General features: G+C 37.7%; 1 protein-coding gene across 6 annotated transcripts in view; it reads right to left on the bottom strand.

Annotated features, from left to right (window-relative positions):
* SYT1 (synaptotagmin 1) overlaps window positions 1–25,811 on the bottom strand; it is a 333,238-nt gene that overhangs the window by 42,476 nt on the left and 264,951 nt on the right. For all 6 annotated transcript variants that reach the window (XM_014888619.2, XM_088164987.1, XM_088164986.1 and 3 more), the window contains one exon: window positions 7,394–7,511. In XM_014888619.2, the coding sequence (XP_014744105.1) occupies window positions 7,394–7,511 (118 nt within the window). The remainder of the gene's footprint in view (window positions 1–7,393; window positions 7,512–25,811) is intronic.

Here is a 25,811-nt window from a genome sequence, read left to right as displayed (position 1 = left end):
GGGTAATGGGACCTTTTTGGGGAACTGCATCAATAGAAGAGAGGGCAAGACTTGACTTCCACCTTTAGTTAGAAAGGTTTTGGAAAATAAACTTTAGAATTGGCAAGGGGAAGAATTCCTTTTCCTTCTGCCAAATAATACGTTGCAGCTGCAATTGGAGAGTTTCACTTGCCAAATGTGTGAGCAGATTTGAACAGCTATGACCCATAAAGGATTTATGCAAAGTAATGATATAATCCAAGAACTACAAACACCTGTTTTCTTATCTCTCTTCTTATGCTGAAGCACATGCTTTCTCCATTGTCACAGACGTTTTCAGCAGTGTACTAGAGGAAATGTGCAGTTCCTTTCTTAGCATACATCCCCTGCTCCTTTCAGGAGAAATCTGGGATCAAGGGTCTAATTTGTGAAATGTTTCTTTCCATTGGCATGTGCACACAAAGGAGTTACACACTGGAAACAGAGGCAGGAGGGCTGTAACAAGCATCCACAAACTAATAATTTTTGTACCCACATGGGATTAAACAAATAAAAGATGCATGTGGGATTTAAAGTAACATAAAAACCTAAAAACTGTTTCTAGTTCTCCAGACAGCAACAGAAACTTCATCAAATCTCAATTGCAACAATAGTGTTAACAAAACGCTCATCATGCTGTCTTAAAAACCTGTATGACTTTGCACTGTTGTGAAAAGGAAATAGCCTCATTTATACTTTCCTTACTTTCTTTGCACATTTATGTACTTATCTAAAAGGTATTTATAAAGACAAAAAATATATTTTCTTTTTTAGTTTCTATTTTTTTCTTAAAACCCATTAAAAAAAAGATGTAGGCTTTTGTAGAAAGTAAAAAAAAATTAAATTTACTTGTAAGAGAACGGACTTATTCCCCTGAAGATTCTAGAATTTATCTACAGTTTTTCTACATCCATTTTACAGCCACTCACATTGCTATGAAATTCTTGAGGAACTTGAAAACCTAAAGCATTAATTACTTATATGAAAATGAGATGATTAGGACACATCTTTACACTTGCTTTGGGACTGCACAACCAAATAAAAACTTACTATAATTTAATCAGGAAGAAACAGGCATACAAACACAAAATGCATTGTTGAGACGTGCCTATTCAAATAAAATAATAAGAAGTCTTCATATTCTTTGTTTTGGGGAAGGAAAGTGGGAGGAAATCAATATAAATGCCAGAAAATGATAACTATTGAGTGAGAGAGTCCAGCCAGCTGGGTGCTGACCACCTGTACTTTGGTCAGTGTCTACATGAAATAACCTTTCCTTTCTCAAATCAAGAAGCTATTCATACAGCTATTGAGCCAAGGCACTTTTTCAGCACAGTGATTGCCCTAAGGTTTCTCAGCAATGCCCACAGGTTTAGTACAACTTCTTTGACAATCAGAAAGCATGGTCTTGTTTTCCTCATTTTAAGCGCAGGAAAAAGAAGTAGAACAATTTCACTCTGCTTCTTTGTGTGAACCAACAAATTTGACTGTTCATCTAATGCAATATATTGTTGTGTGCAATAGCTGTAGCACATGATGCAGTGGAAATCGTGGACTCGCTACAAAACGGACAATTACTTAAGACTTTCCAAAATGTCTTGAAATACAAGTCTGCCTATCCTATAACATAGCTTCTATGATGAATACATAGCACCTTAGAACATATGTCGATTTTAGCACTTCCTTCTTCAGCTTTTCAATTGAGGAAGAAGACAGCTTGATGTCAAAGGCTTGAGTTGGGAGTAGAAGAAACAACTCCCTAGCACATTAATTAACTATTGAGGAAGGACCACTTCAGGCAACCCCCCACCTATTTCCCACTGTTACAGAAGGTGCCACCAAAAAGAACGTTCTTTCAGGCAGGAGAGAAAGGTTTTAATGTGATGGAGATTTGCTGACTGACACCATCACCACTGTAGGAACCCAGAATGAATTTAGTGCAATGCTGTGTGACAACTTTGCAAGCATGAGAGATGCACTGCTGCAGCCATCTGCTGTTGGATGCTCTGCTGGTGTAGGGGAGAGACTGAGATGTTAGATGATGCAGAAATCCTCTACACTAAGCAGAGATCTTAAGATATTTGTTGGTACTGATCTCTGCTGGATTCCTTAGGATTAGGTTAGTTGAAAATACAGCTGTGGTGGTGGTGGTTTGTTGTTTATTTTTACTTTCATCTTTTAATAAGGCTGTTTTCCTTAATACTTGCTGAGTTATGCTTTCAATAGGGCTTATACCAAGAACATGACATTAATGGTAATTTTCCCATAATATTGCACTTGTGTTAGCCAGCTTTTAAGGTTTCTTATGTTTTCATGAAGTTATTAAAGTGAATGCTCTGACTGCATAATGAGCATTCACATGGTCTTCAAAGAGCTGGTCTCTAAATAATTTTTAATTTCTCAATTCTTTTCTAAGACATTGAATCAAGCCTTTTGAAATTGAATGTAATCTTTCAAATTGTAGAAAACTAGCTGTATTCCTGCCATAGAACCATTTGGTCCCCAGAGATAGTTCAGAGTATTTACTTGGCAGATAAAGAGGGGTGCTGTGTATTTTCTATTTATAACTCATAAATACTGAGATTAGCTTCCACACATAATGGGCCCGATTATGGGCTGCTTTCTTTTCACAACTGTATCTGCAGCTTTCTGCAGAAGGAAGAGCACATGGATCCAATGACAATCCTATTCTCCTTGCAGTTCTTTCTAAGCATTAATTTGCACTAAATAGTACAATTTAGGGTCTGCTACAGTATCTGTTACTTGGCAACTGCTCCTAAGGCAATACCCGAGCCCATGCCAGCTGGGGCATCTACTCCCAATTGAAACTGGGGAGTGGTGAGAGGCAGCAGGGCCGAGGACATAAGGGGAGGGCGTACTGCTCGCTTCTAGAATACATTCCTGGTAAATATATTCACTAAAAGCTAAGCATACTAAAATAATCCAAAGAGAACAAAAGCACATTAGCTTTCAAAGATTTTTAGAAGGAATAAACCATACTCAAATTAATCCTGAAAAGACGACAAGATGTGTTAAGGCTTACACTTACTATCAGCTACTAAAAGGTGACTTCTTTATATAAGCCACTATTTCACCATAATATACAGAGCCACTGAAGTTCTTAAAAAAAACAAAATCAAAACCAAAATAAGGCACTTAAGCTGAAGGGCCTGAGTGGCCAACCATCTTGTAACAACAGTCTGTTTAAGAGCCAGCCCTAGCCACTCCTGAAGGTTTAGTGGGAAAAAAATGCTTTTCCCACTAAAGGTATCCGGGTAATTTATTTTAATTATTGGCTTAGTCAAAGCAGGAAAGCAGATGGAAGTTTAAATGAAAGTTTTTATTTTATGTTAGGAACAAAACTGAATACAAATGAAGGGTATGGCTAAATAAATGGAAATCTATAGAATTACTTATACAAATGTGTGTAACATTTTTCAATTTTTCCTATGCAGTAAAAAGAAGCACCGTATTTATCCCACAGACCATACTTAGCTACTACTCAAGTGCCCTGAGGGTTACACAATCAAATTCACTTTAAATATTAAGCTAAAGTTACAACTACAAATACAATTAAAATGAATTTAGAATAAAGTTTCATACTTATTACAATCTGTATATGAAATCAGTATTACTTTGATTTAAATGAATATCTCATAGCTGCAGATAATTCCTTTTTCTGGAGCCAAAGGGATCATAAACCTAATTAAAGGACCATAACTAACAGAAAACCATTGTGAACTGAATGGCATTGGTGAGCTGCATTGTGCCTTTATCAAGGAATTAGCTGGATTATGTCTCTAAGGACTGTTTGGAGAGATTAAACCATAATCTGGTTTTGAAATCTTCTAGTTCTGCAAATCACCTAAATGAAATTAAAACAAAACCAAACCAACAGAGTAACTTGGGAGTTTAAATTCCCTGTAAGAATCTAAGCTTCTAAATCTCATAGATGTTTTTGGTGAAGTAGGCTTATAAAGCCACCCAAGACCACCAAGTTCAGATAAACAAAAATAATTGCTTTGTTTCCTTAATTCCTACACATCACCTTCCAGATGTCAGACTCATTAGCAATGCATCTGAATATAATTTAAATAATTACAATGCCATTTTAGAATATGCATAACTGCTTGCCAGAGGCCTTTGCTCACCAGAAGTAAAAATTTCCACTTGTTGCAGTGATTTGATGAGCTCAAGCTAAATAGTTTCAGTGTTTGAGCCAAGGTTTGCTCTAGTCACAGCCTGACGTTGAAGTTAAGACCTAGGAGTTTATTGCTCAGATGTGTGATATGGTTTTGTTACAGTAAGTCTAATGAATTTTATGATTAATTTGTGGTCTTTTATTGTCTATTTCCAAAGTAATTAATGTTTGGCTTCTGACTGCTAACGGAATGTATGAAAAATGCTGGTGATAAATGCTTTTATAATGTCATTTTAACATCTGTAGTAACCATTAAGTATGATATAGATGCTGACTAGGAGAATTAAGGTTTACCAGCTGAGGCCCTGTAAAAATGCTAGGAAAGGCAGTGCTCTCAATATACTTCAATTTCTCTTTCTTTGGGTACTTTCATAACAGGGCTCTCTCTGTCCTCATAACATACATATACATATTAAAAGAAAATCAAGCATGTATTTAAGCCCAATTGACCACAATTATGGATTTAATGAATTTATATAGAGCAGTAGAAGTTCAGATGACTGCTGAGTCACAGTGACTGGTTCTTTGTACTGGGACTAAAGATACCATAAATGCTGAAACATCCCACATCACTGAGGTGCAAAGGTATGGCAGATATTTACTAGCAGCAGTAATACTTGAGGTGTGGAGAGAAACAGCCAGAAGGAAGCCACAAAACTGTCCACCACTGTGCTGTGAATGCTTGTCAGTGCTCTCTCTGCAGGAACCAGGGCCGTGCTCCTTCTCTAGGTGAGGCAGGTAAACTTCACAGAGGCATAAAGGATGGGTGCAAGAGAAAAGCAGAACCCTTCCCAAACGTCTGCATTCTGCTTTCCCATCATCTCATCAAAACCAGGAAAGAATAACTACAGGATCTATCCCAAACTCAAAACAACAACAAAAATAGTATTTTTTGCCTGTTTTTGACAAACTGCTAAGATTTGTTACCCCCATTTGTGTCAAATACAGCATTTTCACCTGTTGTTAATGCTGTGTTGAATATATAGGTAACATTCAGTTTGAGTTCCCATTTGATCATTAACCTTCTCCCACCTCCACTGTCATGCCAAATTTTCAGTTTTATAATATGAAAAGCCATTTTAGTATCTAGAGAAAGTAACAAAACTAGGGGGGGAATACTTGCTAATCAAGATAAAATCCTCTCACCTTCACTAGCACTTAGAGAGTAGGTATTATTTAGTGTGAATAATGACAACAGAATCTCAGCTTGATTTCCAAAGTTGTTCCTGCATAATTTATTCAAAAGATAAATTCCCTGGTGAAAGATACTGGATCTACTTTAAACCAACATCATTTAATCTATAATTACTGCCTCAGGAATACCATACTAACTGCCACTTATCACTGTCAGTGACTTTTGAATTCCTGCTACAACTATGGTATCCCATTGGGTTTGTTTGTCTCCAAGAGAACATGATGTTTCAGGTTTGGCATGGCCCTAAAAAAGCAGAACAAAACCTCTCTTTCCCTAGAAATTTAAATGTCCTCTATGTGCCTCAGAACACAGAGAAGATTAAGTCCATTCATTTCCTCATAGTTACTTCCAACACAATGTACTATATTTTCCATCTGAAGTTTGTTGAAGCTCTTCAGTTCATTAGTGCTTCCCCTGCCCCTCTTTTTCATTTCTTATATGCTGAGAACGCCTTATCCATCACATTTCTCACAAAGTTTGGAAAAGAATATAGATGCTCTGGCCGGCAGAGCTAACCCTCAGTCAAAAATCCCCACATTTTGTCATTATGAGAATCTAATCTTTCATTAGGAAACCATTAGGAGTAAATGTGTTATGAACATTAATTTGCAATTTGTTCACTATGAGCATTAGGGAAACTATTAGTGGTGTGTCTTATTCTAGTGTCCATTGTGGACAAGAAAAGGCTAGAGTTTATTGAGTAATGACAACAACACTGGTATGTCCTTTACTTTTATGTCTATTGCTGTGCAGTGGACGACTTTAGATGCAAAGCAAAAAACAAAAAACAACTTGTTATTGATAGAAAACTTTGTTTCCCCTCACTATGGGAAAGTTCTCTACTTATTATTCATCAAGAGTAGTAAATAAAACCTTCACGGGTTGCTTTTAGAAAGTTCCCATTTCTGTCTATTTTGCATATAGCTATTACCTTGTGCTAAGATTATAAAAAATAAGAGCAAACAACTTTTTTTTTCCTCGTCACTTGGCAAATCAAAATGAGCAATTACATCATCTATGTGTTAGTGGCAGCTGTAAAAGTTTTCAGTCCCAGAACTGTGCTGGAAATAGCTTCATTCTCATTGGTGGGCAGCAACTGTTTCTTCTAAACAGAAGGCATACAAACCGGAATTCTCCTGGAAAGACCTCACCTTATAAAACACCTTGTTATTTAATTTGGTCTCAACTAATTGGCAATTTAGACAGCAACTTGTGTCCAAATTCCAGACGCAGAAGAGAACAGAAACCTACAGGGAGCTGCACCGGGTCGCTGGGACACAGCCCAGGTGCCACGTGTGCTGACTGCAGCATCCCTCAGAGGTGGCACACACCCTGTCACACACAGCGTGCACAGCCTCTCCCCACGGAAAGGCTACCAGGGCTGTTGGCAGGTACTGAGCACGTTGGGTGTATCAACCTCACCACCTGCCACACGCAACACTGTCATTTTGATTTCTGGTGTGCATGCAAATGCAGAGCACCTCTAACTCTGCACGTGTAAGCAATCACACCTGAGCCCTTCAGACGCACAATCTTCCTAGCAACTCAAACAGCAGTCAGCATGGCAACCTGTGGTGAGTTCCTCTATTACCTGTTATCTGCAACATTGCAGTGAAATGCTCGTATTTTGTGACATTAAACAGACAATAGGAATCGTAGCCAGATTTTTTTTCTCTTGCCTGAATAGTCTGTATTTATCTCTAGGCAACAGGAAAGAAGGAAAGTACAGAGAGCTTGCACTGTCATCTGATTGCGTAACACTTCAGACCTTGTCTTAGAGTGGAATGCAATGTCTCGTGATTTTTTTTCTTAAGCTGGAATTGGTTCTGATATACTCAGTCATGCCCTTTCAAGGAAACACAAACCATATCTTTCAGACAGGGAGCAAGAGCCTTACCAAGAGACCTCCAACAGAAAACTGGTTGATTTTCTGCCTTTACAAGCCTGCATAATCTTGAAGCAGATTTTCACACACGTACCTGATAGTCCACCGACATCCATCTTCTTCAGGTTCTTCGCTTCCAGAATGACAACAGTCAGTTTGCCAGCAGTAGGCACATAACGGAGGGAGAAGCAGATATCACCCAGCTTTTCTTGCTGTGAAAGCAAACAAGACATGATGTTTTACTTTAATGGTTTTTTTTTACCTTTCAAAAAGTACAATTTTGAAAGCCCCGCAAAAAAATTAGCAGGATTATATCTCTGACTTGTACTGCTAAAGAAAACATTCAAAGAACAGTATTGAGAAAATGACCACAAATTTTCCAGATTAAATCCTTGATAACCTCAAGTCTGTTGCAGCAACTAATCTGTATAGAACCAAATGACAAGATATGCACTGGCCAGAAACTAAGTAATAATTCTCACCATTTCATCCGTGACAATAGGCGTCCCACAAATACTATTTACTCTTTAAACTAAGCCAGGATTTTTTTTGTTTTCTCCAGACTGTGTTTCAGTGGAAATCTGTTAAGAAACATGCACACACGGCTACTAGGCTGTTTCCTGTGAAACAGTAATGGATCTTTCTCCTCACAATTTATCACAAAAGCAAAAAGTATAAAAAGCTCACAAAGTACAAAATATTCAGTATGAAAAAAGACTTGTCTCCTATCTGCCAGGAGAGAGAGAAAAAAAAAGGCAGATAGAGACCATGAAACAGTACATCCCTCCTCACATAAGGAATAGCTGGAAGGATTTGGTTTTGCCTTCCAGCTCATCATCTGAGACCCTGCCAAATGCAGGCGTTTGCTATTCATCGGTTAATATTTTCCTAACAGTCCTGGCAAAGAGGGAAAAGCCGAATGATGTTCAGAATTGCAAGAAGTTTGTTTTAAAAGGATGTATAAGAGATAGGAACTTGCAGATGAGAGAGGGAAGATATTGCTTAGAAATGATGAGTTGGATGATCCAAGCTGCTTTCCTCCTTTCCTTCAAGGCCCACAATATCTCTATGGGGGCTAACAAGGATGTTCTTGAGACAAGGATGAGCTTTACAGCAAGCAGACCAATATAGAATTTCAGGCAGCCTTGTTTCTCTTTCAAAGGCATTAGTTCTTATGGTAAATGTCTACTTCCACAATCTATTCTGACAGTAGAGTATAAAGTACATTTCTATGATCGCGTCTCTTTGCTTCCAGTGTTTTCTTAGACACAACTGAGAGCAGCTCACTCACATTCTCACGGATGTAGTGGATATTTCCTACAGAATAGACAGTCCATTGCAAAGGACTTTACCTATAAAATGACAGATTCTAAACTGATTATTTCAAGTTGGGACTGAACTCCAGGGATATTAATAGATAGTTCTCTGCCAAACAGCATCTCAGCGATCACCAGTGGTCTGGAAACATAAAGAACAAGCATAGTTACAGGTAGTTAAGAAATGCTCAGACAGAACAAACAAAATAGCTGGTGATGCTAAATGTGTGTATTGTATAAAAATGCTGTCAGAATGCACTTGTGCCAGTGTCTTGAAAACTCACGGTGTCCTCCTCAACTCAAAAGGATATGGTACAATTGGGACAGATTCCAAGAAAAGCAGCAGGAATAAGCAAGGATATGACAGCTGCTGCAGAAGGAACATGTAAGCAGATTAGGACTCTTCAGGTTGCAAAGTGAGTAGTTGTAGGAAGTGACCTCTATCTGACTCAGAAGGGCTAGAATGATGTAATTACCTTGTTCAAAAGGACTAACAGATATAAATAAATTTACTCATATCTAGAACAACCCTAGATGTCTTTCAGTACATGGACTGCACTGCCACGAAAGAATTTACTATTCCTCCCTGACTGCATATAGTGTCCTACATCCAGCACAGATCATGAAAACACAGATTTCAGCCATGCAATCTGCATAGCTCAGGCCTGGCTTTTGCTGAGCTTCAAACAGCACAGTGACAGCAAAACATGCTCCTGTTCACCTGACATTTGGTTTTTCAAGTCCATATTGGATAGGATAACAGTGAAGTTGATCTATCACTTGCAGGTTGTTCAGAACAAAAGAAATCAATTGCTCATTGATCTGTGTTATCATGATTACAGGCCACCCAGCCACCTGGTGTTCTCGGCAGTCACTGCTCTATTACATTGCAGAGTTGGCTTAAATTCGTCTGTGGATTCATAGGGCTCTGAGAAGACTAAAACAAGGTATATATGAAAGCTTATTTTAGTCCCTTCATTTTTGAGATCTTTGTACCTATGTATTACCCAGTATTCACGGGCTCTGCCTTGTCTCTAGATTCATTAGGCAGAGCTTTACTTGTAGCAGCATAGGAACTTCTGTCCCCCTTTAAATCAATACCATGCTTCTAATTGTTCCTTTCAGTGGATATTTATAAGAACTTTTTTAGCTTTTGTTTGTTTCGATCTTTGATTTTTTAGAAAAAAAGCCACCAAACAAATTTTTTTTCGTAATCTTGTGTTGAGACAAGAGTGGGTTTAGAAAGCATAAAATAGTGTTAGGATTGTTGCTTCAAATCTGAGTGTGTCAGCAGTAGCTGAAGGAAGTACTTCACACTCAACAGCTATTGCCACGGAGACCATCACCTCTCACCAGCATTTCCCCATTTGTAATCATGTTATGCTTCTGTGCAAATATTGCAATTGCTATACAGAAGATTAATTTTAAGAGGGCTTTTAATGCTTTTTTAGCATCTTTTAATGTAATTTTAGCTGCAGGAAACACAAAGAAGGCAGCATACGCAAACAACCAGTTTTCCATAAATCACCAGGAAGCCATGGGAAATGGCAGCAGATGATGGGCTAATTCCAGTGAATAACCTGAAGAAAAAACGTAGGCACCTCATTAAATGCCTCCAGAATCAAGTTTAGTACTTTTCCTGTTGGTATGAAAATCTTTATCAACTGCATTTCTACAAAACTTCTTGTACTTGTAACCTTTTCTCTTTGCATGACTGCCATGCTTTTTTTTTTTTTTTAATTAATTCAAAAAGTATTTGTCAGGCAAAACACTGGAAGTGGCAGCACTGCAATGAAGCAAAAGAACCCAATCACGAGAGGTGTGGTTTTCAGGAGATAATTACAAACCCCTGCAGGGCTACACGGTGCAGATGAGTGCTGCTGGTATGGTGATTATCCCATGGAGATGCCTTATTGTTATTATTAATTTCTTTCAGCCCAGTGTATAAATAATTTATGTTAGTAAATTACTTTGATCTCTGATGGAAACTGTAAGTTAGTGTTAGAAACTTCCAGCTGGGAGGTTCATAGTCATTAACCTATTCATGTATAATGCTTATACACCAATCAAAAGATTCTCTCCATCTAAGCAACTTCCTAACTTCATTACTTTTAAAGAGGATGCAATGGAGCAGAACACAAATGACAGAGACAGTGCTGCTAACACTTCATCAACGTAGGAAAGGCTATTTGAAGTTCTGTTGAGAACCTGGACCTTTTAGAGATGACTCTTAAGTGGCTCCTGCCTGTTCTGTGCTTTTCCTATTAGTAATCATGTTTGCCTTGACAGTACACTCTTCTAATGAGCTACAGAAAAATGCTTTTTATGCAGATTACTCTCATTTGTACTGCAGAATCTCTAACAGACATATCTATCTCATTAATATAAACATTCTCTACATTTTTTGTGGAAGATATGAGAAAGTTGATGCTTGCAGTTCTCTTAGTAAAACAATACCAAAATAATAAGCCACAGCACCATATGCTTTTCCTTAATTGGATGTAAGACTCAAAAACAGTATAGGAAGAATATAAACGAAGTGAGGTGGGTTTCCAACTTTGGTACCTGGTTTTGATTGTGAATATTTGCATAAACCTGAGAGAAACACAATATGATGCGATTTATGGACACAGATCCCAAATAATACCATCTTACCCTAATCAATATGTACAATGAAAGCTTGTAATGTGTTCACTGTATAGTGAATCTTTTAAAACTCTGTGGAGAAAACAGGGACAGCATAAATGTGGGTTATGAGCTAAATTAGTGTCTTTCAAATTAAGGAAACCCAGGTAAACTGCAATGACAGAATCTTTAATTACAGTTCCCACCCTGATGAACTTCAGACAATTTTAAGGCCACCACATGCTGTCTGAACATGGAGATCTCAAATCCAACTAATTTCTTTCCTTGGCATATAGACATGAATACAATAAGCCTCAAAAAGTGGCACAACGATACTAGTGACAGAACCACATGGATGTAGAAATTGATGACATAGACTGGTCCCAACTTCAATTAAGCCACAGTAGCAAGTGGGCAGAATTAGAAAGCTATATACATAGCTGGGATCTAGAATTAGGAAAGCATTGCTCCTCCATACCCATAAAGTAAACAGGGATCACACTGGGGAAGGGCAATAAGGGTTCTCAGCAAGCCAGTTTTTTTTTTCTTTAAACATGAAATTTTATTGCTACCACAGCTGTTTGACATTACTAGTTCCAAAGGCAATGAATTTTTGCTGAATACATGGTAAAAGAACAAAGCAGAAAAATTCAAACCTGCAATAGATATAATCAAGAAAGAATATTTTCCCCCTATATTTGCAAATCAGGGCCAGACAAAATACGAGGAAGATTCTGCCACAATTAGGCAAAGAAGAGGGAAGTGAGCAAGAAGCACCTGGAACTCAGTTTGCAGAAGCAGGCTAGATATAGATGTTGCAGCAGGGAAAGATAAGAAAAGCTGGAGCTCACATGTCAGCCCTTATGGCACTTGGGAGACTATCACATGAATATATATGCACACTAAGTACCACTGTACCCCAAAGTCTGTGCACTACTTTTGGGATAATGTACCAAGAGAGGATGGATACGAGAGGCAGAGCTCTCTCAACCCTTTCAGGCAAAAGGCTTATTGCAGAAGTACCTGTTTCAGACTTGCAAAATGTTATCTATACATTCAGTCAATATAAACCTAGGGGTTTTAACAACTATACCATTAACCTGACAAGCAGAGTAATACTTTTGTTGTTTGAAAGAATTTCATGCCCACCAACACAGCAGCCAAGCTGGAAGTAAACATGCTGCTAAAAGCCTTTGGAGAAAAGACAGACCCATCTTCTTGATTGTACCTACTGCACTTTAAAGAAAGTATTTTAAACCAATAAAATATGAACAGACAAGCACCCTACTACAAGACTCCTTACTCTATGATCAGTCTGTGCTTTGGCTTACAAAATGGAAGTACAGCATGTCTGATCAAAAGTCTCTCCTGTTTGTTTTTACTAACTTTTTCTTTTAGAAGAGTCTTCATAGATTACACTCTCTTCTAACACTTGGCCACAAAAGGAAGCCCCAATAATGTAAGTGCAGTTACCAGACATCTAACAAGTAAATCAAGCAGCAATGTGAAATCAGTTATAGCACGAGACCTTGGAAGAAACCCAATTTTTAAGGCAAAGATCCAGAGGGCTCACTTTGGACCCTGTAGAAAAGGGATTAGCAGTGACAACAGGCTAAAGAAGAGATGGAAAAGAGACTGGTATTAGGCGAAGAGAAAACAGAAATAGAAGTAAAGGTCCATGAGGCAAGTTTTAAAAGGGAGAAGTTCTAGGGCAGACAGAGGATAATCTTTCAAATGAAGTGAATTCATTAAAAGTATTGGGAGGTGGTATCTGTAGGCATACAGTCATGCTATACCATATAAGTGAGAAAGAGACAAAAATAAAGGGTTTAATTGCATATTCCTTTTGATTCACTTCCCCACCACAGTCCTACTCTGACTCTTTGTGATACAACTTTTTTATGCCAGCACTACTCACTACTTACCTTTGCTTAAAAGGAACAGGCCTATTAGGATCTTTCTCTGGAAAGAAAGAAAATCTACTTCTTTTTCCTTCTTTCCCCCCAGCCCCCTCTGAACAGCACTACTTGAAACAAATTTGTGATACATCTCTGGCCTCTTATTGCAGTATATATAAAAACAAGTGGATTGCATTTCTTTTAACTGACATAACTATGTAATATTCCCCAACATAATGGTAAATTTGGTTTGAAAGCAATTTGGGCAATAAATTTGAACCAGCCAATGTTATTAAAAAATTAACAAACCAGGTTCTGTCAGCTTCCTCCTTTTAGTCTGCTTACTATATTTTTAACTATTAGAGAGAGTACTTCAATTACTGCTTTCTAAAAAACAGAGAAAATGGAAAGACAAAACACTGCTATTATTAGGAGAAAATGGCACTCCACAGTCATCAGTTTAAAAGCATCACAATCAGATGCCTCTTGCAAAATGAGAAACGCTGCGGCTGAAGGCAGCTGAAATCAAAGATTAGCCAAACCACACTCTTTGATTTCCAGACAAGAGACCATGATACCAAACATACCAAGTTCTTAATTAAACAAGAAGAACATGAATTTCTTAAATAAATGAAAAAGGGAGGAATAAGTGAAAAGAATCATACATGGCTGAAAATTATGGCCTGGTTTTCTGTAACTCTTTGCCTACCCACAAATACTTGCAGCTGGCTGCTCTGCTTTAATGATTGCATGTCCCTCTGTTTTGCCACTTGGCTTCTCCTCAGCTCCTGCCTGATCATATTTCTAAATGTCACTCATGTCTATGCAGGCCAGTGCACAAAACAAAATTAATTTAACTGAATGGCACACTAATATTATTACTTTTGACAGCATGGAAAACTTATTAACTACAGTATGTCACAAGGCTAGTCTTCTAGTGAGTAGTTTAAGTACAACATTGAAAGGAAATGTAATACATTTGAAAGACTTTTTTTTTCTTGGCTTATCAGACATTGTGAGAAGTCAAATCACAAAGCTTTTCTGTAATTATCAGAATATTATATGTGCACTGCAGTCACTCTACAGAAAGTAATTGTCCTCCTGTGATATGGTAATAGGAAGCCACACTACAATTCCCTTGCTTGATTTGAAATTTCCTGTAGTAAGTATGAGCATCTTAATGCTCAGTTAATGTAGTGTTTGCTATCAAGTGTGTCTTTAGTTTCCAAAGGTGATTAAATTAAAAGCTTTAGACTATGAACTGGAATTACAGCATACATCCAAAGATATATAGAATCAGCAGACAGTAAGGAACTGCAATTAAGAATCAAAATAATTAGCAATTTCTTGTAAGATGTATGACTGCATGTGGTTCTGTACAAAAAACCTGGCATGAACAGAGTCCTTACCACAACAACCATACATTATTGATTACCACAAGACAGAACAAGCTGATTTGAAAATCCCAATCAAAGTGGCAATGATGGAATGACTAACCATCTATGGCTGCTGGTAACTACTGCTGAAATTCACCAGCACCAGGGAAACACTATCAGGAAAAATCAGCGTCTCCATTACTGAAGCCATATAGTCTTATGTTTCTATTTGTTCTACAAAAAATCATAAAGAGAAATTCAGTGGAATTTGTGAATTACCTTCACAGGCAGCCATCCTCTTCCCTTTCCTAAAACTTCAACAAACTATTAAGACAAAAAGACCTACTACTAAGACATTAAATAAATGCTGACTGATGTCCTTTCTCTCCGCTCTTGCTTGCTGCAGTGCCAGTTAAGCTTTCATATTCCTCCATAATACCCCCTAGCACTACTTCCAGCTCCCTTTCCTGACCCCCATCACAGACCCCACACAACAGAGTACCTTCTCAAAAATCTTCTGAATTGGCAATTAGGAAACAGGCAGTACATACTGGCATTATTTTAAAACCAGAAGCTTGCTGGCTAGCTAGGGGCAGGCCAAACAGAACAGAGGATGACCTGTCATATGCTCAAGGGTTTCTCTGAACAGGGCAAGAACCTGAGGATCCATCTTCATTAAGACACTGCATTCCTTTACAGAAATTTTCTTACCTCACTCTCCAACTTCCAGAGCAGCAGGCAACACAGTTTTGTACCAAAAGTAGCTAGTGCCTTTATTTTCACACAAGGACAACTCAGCCACACGAAAAAGCAAGGACTACCACTGCACTGCAGCAGTGACCTGAAAAGAGCTGCACACCAAGATGAAAAAGAACTGGATTTGCTAATGGGAAAAACCACAGACAGCTGATCTAAATTGACAGCTGATAGGTGAAGACTTAACAGCAAGACAGTTCTCCACCTGAAATTTATCAAGGTGAAGATTTTTTTCATGTAAAATTTCACTCAAGCCAATGTCATCTTTTTTTTTTCCATTCAGTGATTTTGTGTAACAAGCACATGTAGGACAACAAGTCCCTTTCTGTATCACTGCTTTTCATTGGAAAGTTTTCTCACACTGTCCGCTTTTATTGAGTTTTGTACTGAAGATTTCTCCACAGCATCAGAACTGCCTAAACATGAGGTGGGGCAAAGGATATGCAGCTGGAGAAGAAGCAAGCTGAAAAGCTCAGAAAAGCTCTTGTTCTAGCACTACCTAGTTTGAGGGAAGTCAGAAATAGGTAAAATACTCTCTCAGATAATTTCAGTATTTTTGTCATTTTTGTCTTTGGTTCCACTTGAAATGAGGAAATTAATACATGTTTCCTACTACAGTATCTTGCATTATATGTCTTAAGTTCAGCACGTTAAATATTGCTGTTCAGTTCAAGAATGAGGTCCTTCAAACTAGCGCTTCATATGCAAATCTATTGACTTACCTTTACCAGGCTTATATCCACGTCTTAAACTCAGCATTCAAACATTTCTTTTTATGAAACTACTGAAAGATATTCAACTGTTAATAAATACATAGTGGCAAACTCCTCCTTTGTTACTGTACCTCTCCTAACTATTTAACTTTGAAAAAGTCTCTTAACACATTCTTTAGGAAGACAAGGCACCTCATCAAAGTCATCATAGCAATCAGAATCACACACTCGATTGTATTAATCTCTTCAGTAATAAGAAAGAGTTCATTGCAGTTATCTAAAAATCTAGGAAAGAAGACTTCACTTATGATAAGATCTCTGGCTCAATGATGTTCCTTTTTAATAAATCTTAGACCACAAGGGAAATAAGGCTGAAACAATGCTAATGTTATACTTCTCTTACTCAAAAAAGGCCGACTATGATGAAGGTGGTATCTATCAGTCATTTGTCTTTTATCAAACCCAGATGAAACAAAAGAAGAATTCATAAAAGTTTGTAATAGTGGTGATTTAAAGGACATAAAATATTATGAATGTGTAGTCACATTGTTTTATGGAAAAAAATGGTCTTTGCAACTAAAACCAGATTCTCCCTTTGGTAAGATTGGAAATTTGCTCAGTGAAGGAAGAAGGCACTTTTTTTTCTTTTTTTTTCTATTCAAGGTCCACTGCTGTTTATATAGTTGGGGAAGACATTTTGCTGACAAAGAAGGCAGGTGATATAAAAACTATCATAACAGTAAAGAGTGATGCAAGAGGTTGGTCAGAAAACAAGTGCTTAATCAATTACCTGTAACCAGTCACAAAGAGGACATTTTCATACAGCCAAAAGCAAATTTTCTATATTCTAAGACAAAGAACTCAAGACTTTTTGTAAGTATCTTCTGAATCAGGAAAGGTATCTCACAAGGCAATACCTCCTACTGAGGATTCAGGGTCACAAACAACATACAGACCATGACCTGCTAGTGTAATGCTGTGCAAAACAATCAACAGTAGACATGATCAGAAGAGGATGGTGACTTGGTCTGCCTGGCAAAGGAGTAAAGTATACTGCACACAGTTGTGTACATAAATTTATTTTTTTAGATGCTGAAAACTACAAAGAAGGTAAAAAGTCACGTCTCTTAGTGGAAAAATGAAAACCTGATTTCGAAAAACATAAAAGATTAATTTCTGCAGCTTTCTGAAAAGAGGATTGGACGTGACTTGATTACAGTGAATAAGTACTGCAGAAAAGAGCAAGCATCATGTATTAAATTGCTTGAATCTACTGAAGAAGGACATAACAAGAATCAGCAACAGAGTAGAATTCAGTAACATCAGAGCAGCAAACAAAGTACACATTTTTAAGAGAGACTGAGTATTGCTGAACCTATAAAAGGATGTTCTATTTTCTTCATCTGCTTATGTCTTAAAATCAGAAACTTTCAAACTCTTTGATCTTAAAGACTCTCTTAAGAGTTTTCCAGTGGAGGTACAAAGCTGCCAATAACAAAGGTTGCTGAAGGCTGAGAATCAGGTTGTAGCTCCTTGCTCCAAAACCAAGCAAGGTATAACTTTCAAGCTTGTAAGGGGCTTTCCTTGTGCTACCTTCCTCCCAGCTTGGCACTGGGAGAATACTATTAGCTCCGGGATGCTGCCTATTTCCTAGACTGAGTTGGATTACAGGAGATTCTTTGAAATGTTCCTTGAAGACCCAGGAATCCTTCAGATTTAGGGCAAATAATACCACTTAATTTAAAGAAATGTCTAAATTAATTGATAGGAACTAGCACTATTTCTAAACAAAACAAAAAAAAAAAAAGAAGACTTTTTGAAATGGGAGACTTTTTTCAGAAAGAAAATTCTCATGTTAGCTAATATAAATGACCCACATGCCATAGAAAGCTTGTCTACTCTAAAACATCACAGAAAATTAATGTTTGTCCTGCTAATTAATGTGCAAATCTGAGTGAGTAAAACCATTTCCAGCATAATCCACTTCTAAATCTGGGCCGGCCATTAACAGACAGGGGATGTCAGCTGCAGACCTCAGAGCACTCCCACAAAAATGAGCTGCTGCCAGTTTTGAAGCCAAGGCTCCACTCACCAACAAGAGGTCCTGCTGTTAATTTTCACAGTTAGTGAAGAAGATATGGAAAAACAGAGGTAAAATAACTGGATTCCAGACAACCAGAAACAATTTAAGTAGCACCTAATATTAAGCATCTGATGGGAAGCTGAGGTGCTGTCTGCCCATCACCAGCCATAGCACTGAGAAGCTGCAGTGCCATGCTCTGTACCAGTGGTATCAAAAGCAAGTTGTAAACCCCACATAATGGTGATCATACAGGGAATGACTTGAGTCAGAGTTCTGTGGCAAGCTCTTTGGCTAAGAAGAAGAGATTTGAACTTGAGGTCAGCCAGAAGTGGAGAAAGGCACAGAGAAAGGTTCTCAAACTCAGTTGCCTTTATCAATGTTAGTGGACACTGTAGTACCTCCTAACTCCATTCTGTTATAGGCAAACACATGTAGCCAACCAAGCAGCAATAACACCACTTTCAGCTCTCTCACTGCTAGCTAGGAAACTTCTATCTCTGAAATGATTTCTGTAATTGTGATTGCAGACATAATTATTAAGGTAAACATATTGACCTCCATGTCACTGGATTCAGTTTCAGGTACATGTTTTACTCTAGCTTTAGGCCAGCAAGAAGCACATACAGAACATATCTGGATCCAAAAAGAGATTGGAAATGGATTTCATCTGTGCACTGATGATGGTAGTTTTAACTGAGTTGTGTTCTGCTCTAATAAGACAGCAGTAATAATTCTGTTGCAGTGATCATACTCCAGCCCTCTACACAAAAAAATCATACTCCGAAAAGTCTGCTAATGGAAGGGACAAAACAATTACAGTACCCCTCCACCCCTCTAGTGAGTGAGCCAGCCAGGCAGTCCCTGAGTGCTTCTCTAGTTATGATGGTAACAATCACAAAGTAAGATGCAAAAGGCCACAGAAAAGGAAGAGAAGTACAGGTGCACTAAACTCACCCTGCTGCATTACCTGTAACACACTAACAACACATCAGCCACTGCAATGGATTTCTTTGGCCTTTGGTAGAAGGCTTATATAATACAACTGAACAGGACTGAGTTATCTCTGTCTGTCATGCATTCAGCATAGAAATAACACCTGGTATACTTCCTAAATTCATGTACTCTGCCCCTTAAAGATTAGCATAAACTAAATAAAAGTCTAATACATCTGAACTGAAAATACAGTCTTATGTTCTGGATTCTAACCATGATTAAGGCATTTTGTGCTAATTCCTGTCACAGGTGCAATGCAAAGTGCTTCAGATACCAGTTTAAGCACATTGTTGAACTAAAAGGAAAACACAACAGGCTTTGAAAAGAGGTTAAATGGTTACTATGGTAATCTCTGACATGGTTTAAATCAGTGTTTAAAAGGTGATAGGGGAAAAAAAAAGAAAATGGCTAATCCCTCTCTTTCTTGGACTACTATTTCTAAACCTTTGTCTCCCCTTTTCAAAAATACATCTTTCTCGGATTTTTCTGGAAGCCAAAATCTTCTAGTTCTACATGGAGTGGGCACAACCAAGCAAAGGGGTTGGAGTAGCATACAACTCATCCTCAACCTTCTATTCTGTGAAAATGCAGTTGTCGTCTTTGTGAGACCTGCTCTTCCCTCTTGACTGTAAAAATGCTACTGCCTGTTCTGAAAATCCTTCTAATGACACTGTATTTTGATACAGCCATTTTACAGCTTCCTTTAGCTCCTGATCCTGGTCTATAACAGCAATCAGATAATGATTTTTGTCACTGTTGGTTTGGAAATTTAGGGGAGAAGGGGAAATAAGGTATTAGCCTGGACTACCACGAAGCTTCTGCCTAGAATCCCAGTGAGACGATTTCTGCCTCTAGGTTATGCATTCACTGATGCTGGTAGTCAGAAAAATAAGTAAGTACATAAAAGTACAGCTGGAGAATAATGCTGAACAATTCCAGATATAACACGTTCTCTGGCCCTTTCACACTCATCAGCTGGTGTTGGGAGTCAATAAGTCAGGAGTCTCTCTGAATTCTTCAGAGAGAAATTAGAGTGCAGGAATTGAATTAAAACCTTTGGATGGACTGAAGTATGTTAAGCCACTTACACATAAAGCAGAGGTGAAAGTTTAGGTTTTAGTATGAGTGAGCAAGCAAGTAAGTAAGTAGAATGTGTAAGTAAGTGGAGTAAATAAGTAAGTAAGTAGAATAAATTTTAAGTACTTTTAGTGAGTTAAGGTCTCAGATGCCAGAGTAGTAGTATATGTTCTAGTGAAAGCTGAAAAACATAGTCTTAGATATTAGGAGTTCTGTGGAGGCTGTAAGAACATAGTTTTAGACATAATAAAGCTATAGTAAAAATATTGCTTACATTTTTAAAATAGAACAAGACAGACCATATGTGTAGTTTATACGTAGCCTGGCGTGCTAAGAGACTAGAATTCTAATAAGAAGTAATGGTCTGAGTTTGTGTATTAGATTGTTGGGAAGTTTCTATATAAAAACATGCATTAGAGAGAGCTGGTGCATTTTGCCATTGCATTTTACTACTGCGTTTCGTTATTGCTTTTTACTATTGCCTTTTGCTTTTGTTATTTACTTTGCTTTGCTTTTGTTTTTGAAACCGATATGCTTCTGCAATAAACAACTTTATAGCAGCTATTAGTTGCTTGGTTCATTGAAGAAAACAGTTCGACAACTTGGGTGCTTAAGAGCACCCAGAGGTCTAAACTCACAAGCTGGTCCTACAGATCCATTTGCAATCTCTCCCAGAGTATACAGCTTTATACTTGGGAGTACTCCACAATTAAATCTGTATTTCCCGGTATTCATTCTGCAGTTTCCATCCAAAATATATATCTCTTCATACTCTAGCTTCAGATGAGTTTGATCTCTCTCAGCAGCTTCCTCAAAACTCTATAAAAACACTACTCAGAACACTGCTTTCCAGTTGCCACTGTATATGGCTGTGTCTTTGAACTTTAAAATACCTTATGTTGAGCAATAAAACCCCACGCAGTAATATTAATATGTGGAGGCTGGGAATTGCCCACTATTCCTTCCTTCAGCCTTGTAATTTTCTACAAGGTTCTTAGCAATATACTTTGTCTGAAACAAATATTATTATTTTGTGTATTATGGGTCATTAGATGCTTAGCACCACGTGTAGGATCTACTGTTTCAGCACAGTTTAACCTCAAGATGCCCTTCTACACATGCAAGGAAAATGGTAATAAGAGCATTTTTGGCAAATAAGCAACACATGTTTTTCTGATCTCAGAATGAATACTGTCCAGGAACAGAAAGGCCCCAGAAGAGCCTGAATTTAACATTATCACTGAGCTTCTCCTTCTTTTATACTGTCCTCTTTATTTGAATTTGATATCTGTAAAGCCAGACAGTTTGAGATGAATCAAGACAAGTCTCCTTTTGATTTCAAGTAAGCCAATTACATTCTTTTTATTATAACACAAGAATGTCTCTGACCTCCCAAGGCATCTTTTCCAGAGAGGGAGTTAAGAAAGAGAATACTCAACAAAGGTATATAGTGGGATTGTCAGCACTTTGAGTATGAAAGGTGAGAAAAGAAATGCATTATTCTAATGAACTGAAAATGGTACCCTTACAGCTTTACTTGAATCATGTTGTTTTACCTTAAAATCATGTTAGGATCTTCAATATCAAGATGAAAACCAGCTAATTAACTGCTGAAGAATTTTAAAGCAGGCTTGCTTATTCTTAAACTTCAGAACCTCTGTTTTGTTCCCTGTCTCAGTAAGAAATTCAATTCCTTGGCAGGACAGATGCTGCACTTACAATGTTGAACAGACATTCAACAATCTCTGTTTACTGTATAAACTCTTCACAAAACTTGAAAATTAAAACCTCCTTAGATTTAACATTTTAAAGCTTTAATTGGGTGTAAGAAGAAGTGAACTTGGAGAGATGTAAACACCACGAAGAAAACAGTGTTCCAATATAACATGCAGCTAAATAAAGGAAACTTCACATTTTAAAATTTGTCTGACTCTCTGACAGCATCTCCATGGGGATAATGATACCTTCTTTTGCAAAGCACTGTGCTATCTGCAAAGCTGTAAAAGAACTAAGTGTTATTACCAGTGATGGGAAAGGCCTATTAGATCATCTGCTCACTGCTCATGTAAGTATAACAGAAAATAACAGTGATTTGCTGCTGTAATTTGACAGTGAGTTTTGTAAAAACGTTCTTTCCTCTTAGATCTCTGCAAGTTTCAGTTTCAGAGAGTCAATAAGCTGGGGGGGCTGACTAACTTTGTCACAGTCTCTAACTTCTGTGAAGTATACCAAAGTACAAAATACAGGTTTCAGGCCCGTTTTTCCACCTCCTGCCTTCACCTTTTATTTTTGGATAAGGAAGGAAAGAAAAGTCCTCATGTACAGCACAGTCAAGGTACACAGAACTGGTCTTCTACTCCCCAGCTGCACAACTCTTGCCTCTCACTCCTTTCCAAGGCAGCAGCGTGCATCTCTCCTGCTTGGGGTTGTGCATCACGTAGAAGTGATGCTGGTGTTTTCCAGCAGCCTTCCCACTTGGAAGCCTTGTATAAAATATACCCATCATCACCCACTGTGTTATGAGCATGCATCCATCATGTAATCAAATCATGGTGGATGCCTGATCAGATAATGCATAGAGTCTCATGATGGCAGCTGTGAAAGATCTGCAGAACCCTTGGTGGTGGCTATTGTCAGCTCAACAAAGATCCTTCTCCTTATGATATAATGCTCTGCTTCTCCACTGCTTTCAAGGGAAAGAATTGTTTCTGCTCTTCCTTATATTTCCTAAAATTTATTGCGTGTTTGCCACAACTGGTTTTCAATTTAAGTGCCAATATAACAAAATGTCTGGAGGGAAATCAGCTGAAGTATTCAGATGATGACTCTCAGTATGATTCACACCGCTGTGAGCAAAGAAGAGGTCTGTCTGGCCTTCTGTACTGGAGTGATAACAGATATTGGATGCAGTGTGTACTCAGATAAAGTTAATAGCAATGACATCTGGTAGATGACAGAGAGGAGCAAACTCCTGTGATCTGCTTTTTAACACTCTGTGCCCAAACCATTATATGTCAGACTTGGTAAAAGTGAATAACCTTTCAATATCTACCACTCCTCCCTCCCACACTCAGTCAAATAAGACTGAAGGACTACTAGACACAAGGACAGCACATCTAAAAGAAGCCAAGGAAAAAGGATTCAAGGTGTGCAGCTCATTAGCAGTGGCCTCCTCAATATTTAGCAGTCATTGCACATTCTCAAAGCCCTCTCACAGCCATAACAAATGCTCACATAAAGGCTTGTACCTTCAAAGTACTTCACCAACATAAATATATTAATAAGACCTTTCCCAGAAGAGAATGCAGTGTCAGAGAGATGCCATTCAAATGACTAGGCTGCAAGAGATAGAGCTTACATTATTTCATTAAACCTTCATCCTCTGTCTTCAATTTTAAAACCATTTAGAAAAAAGGACAAAATGTACAGTGGAGCTTCATGAGCAAAAAGAAGAGTAACTGCTCTTAAAATTGTTTTGCCCCCTATGATTGAAGTGGTAATTAAATTGTAATTCTGTGATGTGCATCAACTGATTTTGACATAAACTAAACCCAGATTTTTATATTCACTTTGACTGATGCCACCTAGATAGTTCTTTTGAAGTGACTGGTGACAACTGCCACTGATTCACTTTGGTATACATCTTGTCATCTTGTCTAAGGGTCATAACTAAAACATTCAGGATACTTTTGCAACTTATACCTAATTTCAAATGTCCTTAGAATTATAATTCTCAGCACTAGGTTGCTGAGAACTGACAAACTTGCCTAAGTGTTGTGAGGGCAAGAAAGGAAATAAAGCCTGTCATTCTTTAAATATTGCAAATCTCATGCAGATGAGCTTTTCAAGGAAAAATTAATTACACTATTATAACGTGTAATAGTCAGCAAAATATATTTTGTTAGCAATAGAATTACATTTACTATAAATTTTTGGATGAAATCTAGTTGCTCGGGCTTTGTTATATTAGTGAGCCAGACCACCATATCATGTTCATGATCACTACCAAGAGACAAACATGTGTCTACTGCTACACATCTGATACAGGTAAATCATGTTAGCCTTCATACACACAGTGCTGTCTTTGCTAATTCTGAAGCCAGGGTGCTTCTTGGTTGCAGCTGCATCTGCCATGAATTCTGCAACATCTGCTGGGTCAGATGACAATTCCTTTATGCAATATGATCTCTCCTATCCCTACTTATTTCCACTTAAAATACACTAGAATTTGCTTGGAATCTTTGCTGTGGAGCAGGGACTGTAACATCTAAGATGCTAAGGTACTTGAATCAAATATGGAATATGAATGATGTTTCACGTGAAACACAACTCCTGAACTGCTGAAAGATGCACCTCTCCTGGTTCTTGGTAGAGATTTCTCTTCCAAGCTGGGCTAAGCAATTATTTGAATCTGGCTCAAAATATAATGACAGAAATAGAAGTTCCACAATGGAGCAGAAATAAGTTCGGATTAAATACACTTGCCTATGGAGTAAGTGTTTTTTGTAGGATCACTTTTTATTTGTACAGTGAGCTTATGAGCTGTTTCAAACCAGCTACACACAGTATATAGAAAACTAAGATTAAAATGTCCCCATATACCCCAAGTTATGGTATTTCTTCCATATTGATTGGGTACCTTGCATGCTTGAGCATTGAGATGCAAAAGTAAACCACAAGATCTCCTGTAGTATGAAAAAATATTTAAGGACTTGGTGTAAGCATAGTTTTTCATGATGTTTTCACATCATCATATTGCCTATCTCCTTATAAATAAAATGGCCATGCTTTGGTGGGAACTTCGAAAAGGTTCCATCAAAAAAGTATAAAAATAACAGTGCTTTTTCTGCATAAACAGTACCTGAAATTTGAAGAAAGGTGAGGGCAGCCTAGCTTTCATCTCTCCAGCAAAATATTCAAAGCTCTTATAATACTCTTTTAATATCCAAATACTTCCAGAATTATTTATTTTAATTACCTCTTTCTGTTTTAATAAATAGTATTTTCCAAGTCAGAATGCATTTCTGGAAGTAGCTCACATGCTCAGTATCAAGCAAGGTTTTAGTCATACTGTATTAGCTGGGTATGACTTTTATGAGAGCAACCAAGAGACTGCCTCAGGTCTCACTGTGGATATTAGCAAGAACACTTAAGAAGCAACTTTCTATGCAATAAGGCAGATGAAACCCCACACTAATCTGTAACATGTTATCTGTAAGCTGCATATAGGGATATCATTGTTTATGTTCTAAAAGCTTAAAATTATACTACAAAGGCATAGTGACAATTCCTTTCTGCATAGTGTTTGGCTTATTTTATGTGTTTTGAAACAGAAAAGCATGAAACACTTTGAAATCACACAAATAGCAGTGTAATAAAAGACTACTGTTACTTAATAAAATTTGGAAGGATTAATATATTCCAATTTTATTAATATACTCCAATTTTCAGCTTTCTAGTATGCTCAGCGCTTAAAAGAGCAGGACCCTTGAACTACAAACTTCCTTTATTTCTTTTTTTCATTTTCATATTTAAATCTAAGAGTGGAAGAAAAACGCCCCATATAGCAGGTCACTGATGTTTCCTGCAGAAAGACAGCCCTGCAAATATTGCCACTATGAAACAATGCCATGCAGAACAGTCTCAATGTAGCAGTGGCTTTTAAATCAATAAGC

The sequence above is a fragment of the Sturnus vulgaris genome, chromosome 5 (assembly GCF_052056855.1).
Source record: "Sturnus vulgaris isolate bStuVul1 chromosome 5, bStuVul1.hap1, whole genome shotgun sequence".
Classification (NCBI taxonomy): Eukaryota; Metazoa; Chordata; class Aves; order Passeriformes; family Sturnidae; genus Sturnus; species Sturnus vulgaris.
The sequence above is the reverse complement of the archived record's forward strand: the minus strand, read 5'-3'. Positions and strand labels throughout refer to the sequence as shown.